The 10,846-nt window shown below is 40.3% G+C and overlaps 1 protein-coding gene across 1 annotated transcript; it reads left to right on the plus strand.

Annotated features, from left to right (window-relative positions):
* Positions 1 to 10,089, plus strand: LOC124119114. Its single transcript, XM_048388858.1, has 3 exons — positions 1 to 414; positions 3,918 to 4,184; positions 9,591 to 10,089. Exons 2-3 carry the CDS (start codon positions 3,923 to 3,925, stop codon positions 9,812 to 9,814), a joined length of 486 nt encoding a protein of 161 aa, XP_048244815.1. The 5' UTR covers positions 1 to 414; positions 3,918 to 3,922; the 3' UTR covers positions 9,815 to 10,089.
* Positions 10,090 to 10,846: the final 757 nt, after the last annotated feature.

Raw genomic sequence — 10,846 nt, forward strand, 5'->3', positions numbered from 1 at the left:
AGGTCCGAGTTGAGATAAAACCCCGACTTAGTCCCCGATACACGATACTGATAACGAACATCCAGTCAAAACCTGACCTCGACCGTGTGAGATATTTTGTCACTAACCAGCTGGCTTTTGTTGAATCAATCCGTTCTTTACCAAACCATGTTAAACAGAGCCATAATATTTCTGTGGCCATGCACTTTAAGTCCGGAGAAGTACAAGCCGCCACAAGCAGCCACACTCACACATTGTCACTTACCCGAACAAACTGGTTCTTTTTTTATCGATCCGTTCCTAACCAATCTGAATGAAAGCTGGGGTCACGTGATGTGAAGGGGGTTCCCCTGCGGATGTACGGAGACGGCGAGACACAGACAGCAAGCAGGAGTGTTTAACGGACAGAAATCTCCAGGTATTCATCGGAAATCTGTAAGTTGATGATTTTATGATGACAGATCTTCATTAGTGACACAAGAAGGCAGCTTTGTCCGATTCCTACTCTCTGAAAACCTCACCCACCTTAAATCAGTATGTTGCCCTACATTTATCCACATTAAGATAAACACATCCGGAAAATAGCATGTTTGTGCTTTAATGTAAACGTATTTGATATTTTGTATCGCGTTGAGTTGTTTTTCAAGACCTTCAAACACTCAGTTGTAATTTAATTGTCAATTGATATCTACAAAAAGATCCACCGTGTCAGGGAGTGACGTCAGTACAGTCCTGTGACTTGCCTTATCTGATTATCTGAGCTCCTTGATGACTTAGCTGTGACCCACTGTGAGCCAAACTTAACTAATGAAGTGAACTGTGTTCTGCTCAACAGATATGGCTAAATTATTTGATGTGAACATAAATCACTGATTATTATACTTTTCTAAACAGACAAATTGAGTCAGTTTAAAATAACGGGTATATACACTGTATATATATGGAGGTGCCATTTGAGAATTTATTGCAGAATGGCAAATGCACAGGTAAACGTTACGTTCATCCCTAATTCGCGATGTGGACAGAGTTTAGTGTACGGTGGGCATAAGTTCAGAATCAAGACAAGAAGACGAGACACAGTGCACTGGAGGTGAATTTGTAATTAATAATTAATAAAAACCTATGCTACTACATACATTATTTGTATCTATACAAACTACTGTACTATATTGTCTTGAAAATTTGTACATCTGTACATAAATGTAGTTTTTTATTAATGAATAATTACAACCTATATTACTACATACATTTTTGGTGTTATATCTACCTAAACAGGCTGTAGTCTGGCTAAAAGTCAGTCAAAGTGAAACAGTCTATAGTGTTTGTCCCCTTTGTTGTAGGGAATATCACGGGCTACTGATTTTTAAACTTTCTATAAAAATGTATTGAAATTGTTCAATAACACCGAATGAAATCGACATAAAAAAGGATCGACTGTGTGACTCGCTGAGGTCAGCTCTTCTCACCTTTACCGTTACCTAGCAACAAACACATAACATCTTCGTACGTCGTTCACGGCTCCATCTTAAATAGGGGCAAAACAAATTATATATAGGTCAGTACATCACAGTACCACTTGAACAAGAGACCACTGTACATCACAGTACTTGTTGAACCAGTGACCAGTGTATATCACAGTACTAGTTGAACTAGTGACCACTGTATTTCACAGTACCAGTTGAACCAGTGACAATTCTATATCACAGTACCAGTTGAACCAGTGACCAGTGTATATCATAGTACAAGTTGAACCAGTGACCAGTGAATATCACAGTACCAGTTGAACCAGTGACCATTCTATATCACAGTATCAGTTGAACTAGTGACCATTGTATTTCACAGTACCAGTTGAACCGGTGACCACTGTATATCACAGAACCAGTTGAACCAGTGCATATCACAGTACTTGTTGAACCAGTGACTACTGTATATCACAGTACCAGTTGAACTAGTGACCAATGTATTTCACAATACCAGCTGAACCATTGACCAGTGTATATCACAGTACTAGTTGAACCAGTGACCAGTGTATTTCACAGTACCAGTTGAACCAGTGACCAGTGTATATCACAGTACAAGTTGAACCAGTGACCAGTGAATATCACAGTACCAGTTGAACCAGTGACCATTCTATATCACAGTATCAGTTGAACTAGTGACCATTGTATTTCACAGTACCAGTTGAACCGGTGACCACTGTATATCACAGAACCAGTTGAACCAGTGCCCAGTGTATATCACAGTACTTGTTGAACCAGTGACTACTGTATATCACAGTACCAGTTGAACTAGTGACCAATGTATTTCACAATACCAGCTGAACCATTGACCAGTGTATATCACAGTACTAGTTGAACCAGTGACCAGTGTATTTCACAGTACTAGTTGAACCAGTGACCACTGTATATCACAGTACTAGTTGAACCAGTGACCAGTGTATTTCACAGTACCAATTGAACCATTGACCAGTGTACATCACAGTACCAGTTCAACCAGTGACCATTCTATTTCACAGAACCAGTTGAACCAGTGACCATTGTATATCACAGTACTATTTGAACCAGTGACCAGTGTATATCACAGTACTAGGTTAACCAGTGACCATTGTATATCACAGTACTAGTTGAACCAGTGACCAGTGTATATCACAGTACCAGTTGAACCAGTGACCAGTGTATTTCACAGTACTAGTTGAACCAGTGACCAGTGTATATCACAGTACCAATTGAACCAGTGACCAGTGTATATCAGAGTACCAATTGAACCAGTGACCAGTGTATATCACAGTATCAGTTGAACCATTGACCAGTGTATATCACAGTATCAGTTGAACCAGTGACCAGTGTATATCACGGTACTAGTTGAACCAGTGACCATTGTATATCACAGTACCAGTTGAACCAGTGACCATTGTATATCACAATACCAGTTGAACCAGTGACCAGTGTATATCACAGTACTAAACTTACAGGCAAAAGAAACTATACCAACATTGATTTGGTGTTGACAACATCATCAAATATATCACAAAAATATAGTGTTGCGAGTTGGAAAGAAAATCTGTTTATCTGACGATGTTCTGATTCAAATTCCACAAAGGTGGCATTTACAGGAACTTCAATATCAGGTAAGGAATGACACAGGAGGTTAATGTCAATTTGCAAAATAAACAAATCATCTGAACGAAAACAGAAAACGCATTTTTTTCACAAATGCATTACTGTCAGAATCTTGTATGGCCTCCATTGCTCTGAATACAGGCTTGAACACGTCGCCGCACGGTCCCTTGACTCGTTGTTTTACAAACCGACGTCATATAGCTGAAATATTGCTGGGTGCGGCGTTTAAAACCAAGCAAACAAACATACAAACGTATTGCTGTATAAAACTTATTGACAAGATGACTACTACATTACTACATAACAGAGGAGGATGGGGATTTTTCATCACAGTTGCCAACAACAAAAGGGGACACGGGTGGCCCAGCCGTCTAAGGCGCCGAGATTCGCTGGGCAGTGAAGAAACCTATCATTGTGGATTCGAATCCCGGTTCGCCCCGATTATGTTTCTAGGTTTGTCAGCACCATACCCGTGCTCGTGGGTTTCACCAAAGTAGTAAACGTCTGAGACCTGCATCACTTCGGGCTTACCCCCCACATTAAGCTGACACGCCACGATATAACTGGAATAATGTTAAAACTCACTCACTCACCAACAGCAAAAAGTCATCAAATCATCCCCTCAACAGAATTATATGCGGTGTCGGCGAGTCCCTGACGGTCGCCCGTGTTCCCCCTGCAAAACTGCCACGTGCAAGTCAAGAAAGAGGGTGTCATCTTCCGCGGTGGTGATGTGACCTGACATTTGATTGAACCCAATTTACTCACGTGTTTTATACCGTTCATGTGTTCGCATTTATGTGACCTCTGTTTCTGCAGGCAAAATGGCAGCGTCAACTTCGTCTAGACCAACGAAAGTGATAGACATCCAAAATGGGGAAGGAATTCAAGTTGGTGACAACAACAACACCAACAAAATATTCCACAACTGCATTATCAATATCACCAACTACTACAACCAACCTCCTCCCCCAGCAGCTGATACAGTCCCTGCACGAGGCCACACAACTAAACCTTATCTCCGTCAAGTCCAAGTTCAGGTTAAAAAGAAGGCCAAGAACAATGGCCAACCTGCAACGGCCCCAGGTAAAAGTCACGTGATTAGACATTATCCCAGCACCTATAATTATATTAAGTCATATCACATTGCATGTTCCATGTGTATCTTAAATGTCCTATGGCATGTTATCATGGTTATATGTGTCTAGTCATGGTGATATATACTGATGGTAGTCATGGTGATATCATGATGGTAACCATGGTAATATATTCATGGTAGTCATGGTGATATCATGATGGTAACCATGGTAATATATTCATGGTAGTCATGGGGACACCTTCATTGTAGGAATAGGTATATACTCGATACTTCAGTCAACGTCAAGGCAGTAGTCAGCCAGCAGTTGTGTCGGTTCAGCAAACAGTGTTTGGATGTTCGCACTTCTGCCAGATATCTGTGTGTGGTGGCAACACCATGCTTTATGTCCTTTTGTCATTGCCTGTCGCGTTTGTAGTCTCTGTGTCATTCATGCATATATCACGAGTTTGCTGAAATCTGTAACATATACATCTCATACATATAATAGAATTTGCTGAATTTTTATTAATGCAAATAATCCATGATTCATATTGACTTGGTACATATCTACATTCCTGTGAAAAAAGTAACAGCGTGTATTGATTATAGTGGACTTGTCAGTCAAATAACAATGGTAAGTCTTTCCAGACCATATTGTGTAATTGGTAAATATACTCAACACCAAAAGTTCCTGTGACACCAATTCTTTAGTGTATTTTTCAAACAAGTAAAGTTTGGTTTTCAATATTGTAGTACATGTATGGAATCAAGTCACAAAAACGCAACTCCTACAGAAAAGCATGCATTCCATGCAAAAGTTGACTTTTATGCAAGCCCCATACATTTCACTTCCTAAGGATGGGTATAAAAACATGTGCGTTAACGGGATTCAATATCAATCTCATTAAAACCAGATCTTTGTTCTCGCTACCGCTAAAAATGATCTGAGGACATCCCATTACGGCTCACGTCAGACCGACCTTGCACGAACTTTGACCGACCAATGGAATGACGGCACAAATTTCAAATTGGCGACTATGCTTCGAAACATATGTTGACAAATTCTCGATTACAAATTTGAAACCTGAACAAAACAACATTCTGGAATGGCTAATAGATTGACTAGATTGTAAGGATTCAGTCGCTGAACCCGTAACTACCGTTCGGAATACCCAATGTTAAAGTTTTCGAGATTGCATGATTAGAAATCACATTCCGGCTGTCACTTTCATAATATTGTAAGCGACGCACTGATTGGTCGGATGAAAGGTCGTTCTGACATGACCCCTAATGGGATGTCTTCAGATCTCCGTTTAGCGGTAGCGATAAGTAAGGTCTGATTTTAATGAGATTGGATTCCATATGCATTGTTTAGCATCGTGTTGACAACAACCACTCAGAAAAACAACACAATTACGCAATTATTCAACATTACGAAATGCCACGCCTGTCCGAAAATGAGCGTCTGTGAGCCATTGGTGTGCTTGAAGCAGGATCGAGTCAACGTGCCATTTGGTGTTTATGGCAACATTGGCAACAGACGAATGCAGTCAGAGACCAACCATCCTCGGAGTGGCAGGCCACGTGAAACCAATAATCGACAAGACAACTAGATTCGAACAACACACCTACGAATTCGATTCAAGCCAGCAACAGTGACTGCAAGAAGCATCCCTGGCCTTTGACGAATATCTTCACAAACCGTACGTCGCCGCCTCAGATGTGCAGGGATTGTCGCCAGAAGACCCGCCAGACGTCCCATTTTGACAGGAAACCACCGTCAGGCACGTCTACAGTGGTGCAGACAGCGTCTATGCTGGATGGCCATGCAGTGGGGACAAGTTCTATTCACTGATGAGTCTCGTTTTCACCTCAGTCACAGCGAAGGAGGGATTGGAGTGTACCTACGTCGATGTGACCGCTACGTCAATCATTGTGTCATGGAAGAAGATTGGTTCGAGGGCAGCAGCGTTATGGTATGGGGTGGAATTACAGCAAGACAGAGGACCCGTTTGATAGTGGTAGAGGGAAATCTCAATGGACAGCGCTACCGCGACGAGATCATCGGCCCTGTTGTTCTACCGTTTTTTGCGTCGTCATGGCCCAGGCATTACTTTTCAACATGACGACGCCCCTGATCTCTCACCAATCGAGCACATGTGGGATGAGTGGATTGGCGACTTCAACGTCAACCACGTGTTCCACAGACACTCCAGGAACTTCGAAACATGCTCCAGCAAATATGGACAGATATCCCACAGGACAGATATCCCCATGCGACACAAGTGGACACACAAGCTATTGATTTGTAAATTGACATTTTGACATGTTCATGGTTTTTTTTCATTAAATCAGGCATTTTCTGAAGTCAGTATGGCAAATTAAACCATTTGAAAACTTACAGGAGTCTTTTGTCTCTTGCAAACCGAAATTATTTCAGATTTGGTGAAAAGCATAACTTTGCATGAAATCTTATTCAATGTCACAGGCACTTTTGTTGTTCAGTATATATACATTTCTTTGATAAAAGTAACAGTGTGTACTGTTCATGCCGAGGAAAATGTAGCGGATATTTTGAAAATTATTTTGATAATGTGAAATCTGAATTCACTAAGGAATTTGGTAAACTGAAATCAGAAAATACTGAACTGAGGAACCGTGTGACAGAGTTAGAGGATAATGTTGATAAGGCTGACGCTCAGAGTAGACGCAATAACATTATAATGCATGGCATTGAGGGGTCTCCGGGTGAAACTTGGGATCAGACTGATGAATTAGTGGGAATTAGAGGTGAGACCTGGTAATATCTACTATAGGGCATCTTCTGGTGCATCCCCAAAAAATAAGTCCATAAGAATTGTAGTACCATCAGGTATATCCTTCAAGTTATTTAATACATCATTGAATCAAGTAACCAAATCTAAGCTAACATCTTTTAATGATGGACGACTCAATGACATATAGCCTGGGTCATCTGGCAGGGGAGCGACTAACACACTCTTTCGGATATAAGCCCCGAGTACGATCCTAATATTCATTATCTTTGTTAAATGATGTCCCTTACCCATCGTCACATATGGCGGGGCAATGCCGATATTCAGTAGCCGCACGATTTTGCTTAGAGCATAGTCCATTTATTGTTATTGTCGCGAAAAGATTGTATAAAGTGTTTTTTATGGAGTCTACTTACATCAACATCATTTAAATCTCCTAGATTAGTTTGTGGTCCTATGAATATAACTTCTTTCCACTTGTAGACATTATCTTGTAAGTGTAAAGCACATAACTTGCCCTCGATAGCAGGTTTGTCAAATCATTCTGTGTCTCCAAGATCGGAAAGCGCAAATATATTACATTCTCTAAGGTAATGATCCAGGACCTGAAGAATCAACCATTATTTATAACAAGGAGTGTCACACTCATATATCCTATATGTACAGGTTGATGTTTTACATCTAATACAGAAATTTTGAGATCTGTAATAATATCCTGCTTATACTGCTAAAACTGCAAAGATGAGAAAGAGTCCATTCTACCACCATTGTATTTTTCATCTTTGGCTGGAATAGCTCTTAGCAGAGTTAAAGGACTTTCATGTTGAATATTATCCGTTGTACTAATCTGATCAAGATGGATGCACAACTCTTGATAGGGAACTGTATTGGGTAATTTAACTCCATGCACTGTTGTGATTGTTGCTACTTCTCTTCTTATAAATCCAAATGTATTTGCTAAGTCCCTGTCAAGTTTTATAGAATGTGCTCCACTGACTAAAATCAGCACCCCATTCCATTCATTTCGTGTGAGGCTAGCTCCCAAAGGCTTAATCATTTCATCATTGAGTGAACAAACGCTGTAATACCCATCAGATATAGTGCGACATTCTTTATCTAGTAATAACTTGTTATTACCTCTCTATATTGGTCAACCGTGGGTGATACGTTATATCACAGAGAGCAACTTTAAGTTGCCCAGCCGAGTTTTAGCGCGTTTCCCGGAAGTGTAACGTACATATTAAATATACAAAAATACTATATTATATGGCAGGTCTTAATACCGAGTGTAGTAATGATGCAGCCTATCTTGCGAACCTGTCGATTTTAGTAAGATACTCTGCTGCTCATTTTTTTTGTTCATTACCCTGATTCATTTCCACGAAGTATGCCCTATGGCTCAACATGCAAAGTACAGATAATGGCCAACTACACGATACTGGGCGGAGAATAGAGAATGCTACCGAGGGTACTACTATACAGATAACGAAGTAGGCTGAAACGACTGGTAAATTAAACATATATTTGTACGTGATTATGGACGCGCAACTTAACATACAAGATGGAAGATTCGTGCAAGCGATCTGTTAATAATCTTTTACCTAAAGACCCACACTGTGCTATCATCTGCGGGCAAACGGGGTGTGGAAATCAGCTTTTATTCTAGATATTTATCAGACTTTTTGCGCCCATATGATTATTCTGTGCCCAACTATAAACGTGAATAAAACATACCTAAAAAGCGATTGTGTAATGAAGGATGTGCACAACTTTGATCCGTGCAATCGTTTACAAGACTGTTTACGAGTATGTCACGTAAATACAAAGGAGAATCAACTCTTTTCATTATAGACGACTGCAGTGTGAAAGATCTCAGAGAGCAGACCAAATCGGTTGCCCTGTTTCACTGCAAAGACCAAGATTCATTTGAGGAATGTCTATGTGAAAATGATGTTATTTATACCAAGCTCGACCGAGATAAGTCAGAAAACTGTAAGCAGAAACGAAGCACTGTAAACTCGTATTAAAAACTGACCAACCAGCTGCTGATGCAATTGCTTTGCAAACTTTAACAACTGATTAGCAAAGTAAAGCAACTGATTAGCAAACTTTAGCAACTGCTTAGCAAAATATGGCAAAAATATAGCAAAATAGAGCAAAATGCGATAAATTGAAGACAAGCAGCAATTATGTAAAAATGTGGCTTTAAATCCTCATTCTTTTTCAACAGTTTATTATTTCGGGCTGTATTGGATATTTCATATTTCCTTGTGTAAGACTTAAATATCGGCTAGGGTATTAGAGATTTTGTTAGAGGTTTACGTAAATTCCGTTGTTTAAGCCATAATCGATATGTACAGAAAACTCGATTTAATACAACCACAAAATCATCGTTTAGTTTATGAATGATATGTAACCGCTATGAAATAGAAAATGAATACCATTTTTTGCTAATTTGTCCTTTTTATAGAAGTAGTAGAGAAAATCCATATATTTAAAAAGATATATTTCAAAAACATTCTTCATCTTCTTCTTCTTCTTCTTCTTCTTCTTCTTCTTTTCAGACCATATTGTGTAATTCGGATGCATCACCTTGACTGCATAAGTTACTAAACATGTGTGTGTTACTTCCGCCTGCAGGCAGACCCCACCAAGGACCAGCCTCCCATGCAGTGAAGATCTGCACCCAGACAGTGGTGGATAGTGAGGGGAGTGTGCTCGAGCCGGGGGATTGTGTGGAGATAGGCAGCAAAGGAAACTATAACTACGGTATTTTTGTTGGTGAGACGAAAACACATCACAGACCCCACATTACTCCACATGTACTCTCGACTTCAGCTGTAATATGCGTTGTGTTTGTGTAGTCTACAGTTCATACGTTGTTTTCTGCTCATTGAATGTTGCTGCTTTGTTTGTTGTTTACTGCCACAGGCATCAATGTTCTAGCTACATCACGGCAGCTGTAGGCAATCAATTCCGGGTACGTCGCTGATAGCATTATCAACTTTCCAAACTCTTCCGAGTCAACTGAAATACAATCATCCTAGTGATCATGACAGAGCCTTCCAGCCCTCTTATTAGCGACTGACCGATCGCATAAGCGACTGAACTTTAATTTGCTGATTTGTTTGCCTCATTATTGTTGACTTTTCAAAAGAATTAACAGATACGTAGCTGGAAGTTATTCGCAGAATGTACTTGAGAAAACAATGTCCGTATTCCATAGCACATGTCCGTCATGTTAACACTGCAATATCACAAACTATGCTGTGTTTTAAAGGTTTTTTTCAACTATAAGTCATTATATCGCATGCGCATTTTCACCTAAAGTCCAGTTTCCTAAGATGTGCATCAAATGAAAAGCGTAGTAAGCTCCGTACATACTGAATAGAATGTGCTATTGCCTTGTTGTTATACAGTGGTGGTGTTTAGAGTATTGACTTTGCAGTTTGACAGTGACATGCCCGACAAAGCAACGACAGACAAACACCCCCTTGCGTCTTTCGTAAGACGTGACTTAAAGTGTTTGAATGTTCACATTTCAACAAAACTGTGATGACATGTGCTTGTTGTTCAGTTGGCTCAGTTGGCTCCATGGATTATCATTTTGGCTCCAGTATGTTTTCATGCAGGAGCCAAATGACTCCTTTAGGAAAGAAATTAAAAAAGAGGACTGGCTGACTGAGTCCGATCTTATAACTGCTCTCCCAACAGGCTTGAAGTACTTTGGTCCGAGTCTGTCCAGGGATCCCAACAGATTTACGCTTTTTGAGACACACGCTACGTGTAACATCTACATCTGCATGGGGGAGCACGGGAGGCCCAGTCGTCCGGCCCAGGCACCGCGATTCGCTGTGCAGAGTTCCTTCCCTTGAGCACGCCAGAAACCTATGATT

The sequence above is a fragment of the Haliotis rufescens genome, unplaced genomic scaffold (assembly GCF_023055435.1).
Source record: "Haliotis rufescens isolate VD_foot unplaced genomic scaffold, xgHalRufe1.0.p SCAF_8, whole genome shotgun sequence".
Lineage (NCBI taxonomy): Eukaryota > Metazoa > Mollusca > Gastropoda > Lepetellida > Haliotidae > Haliotis > Haliotis rufescens.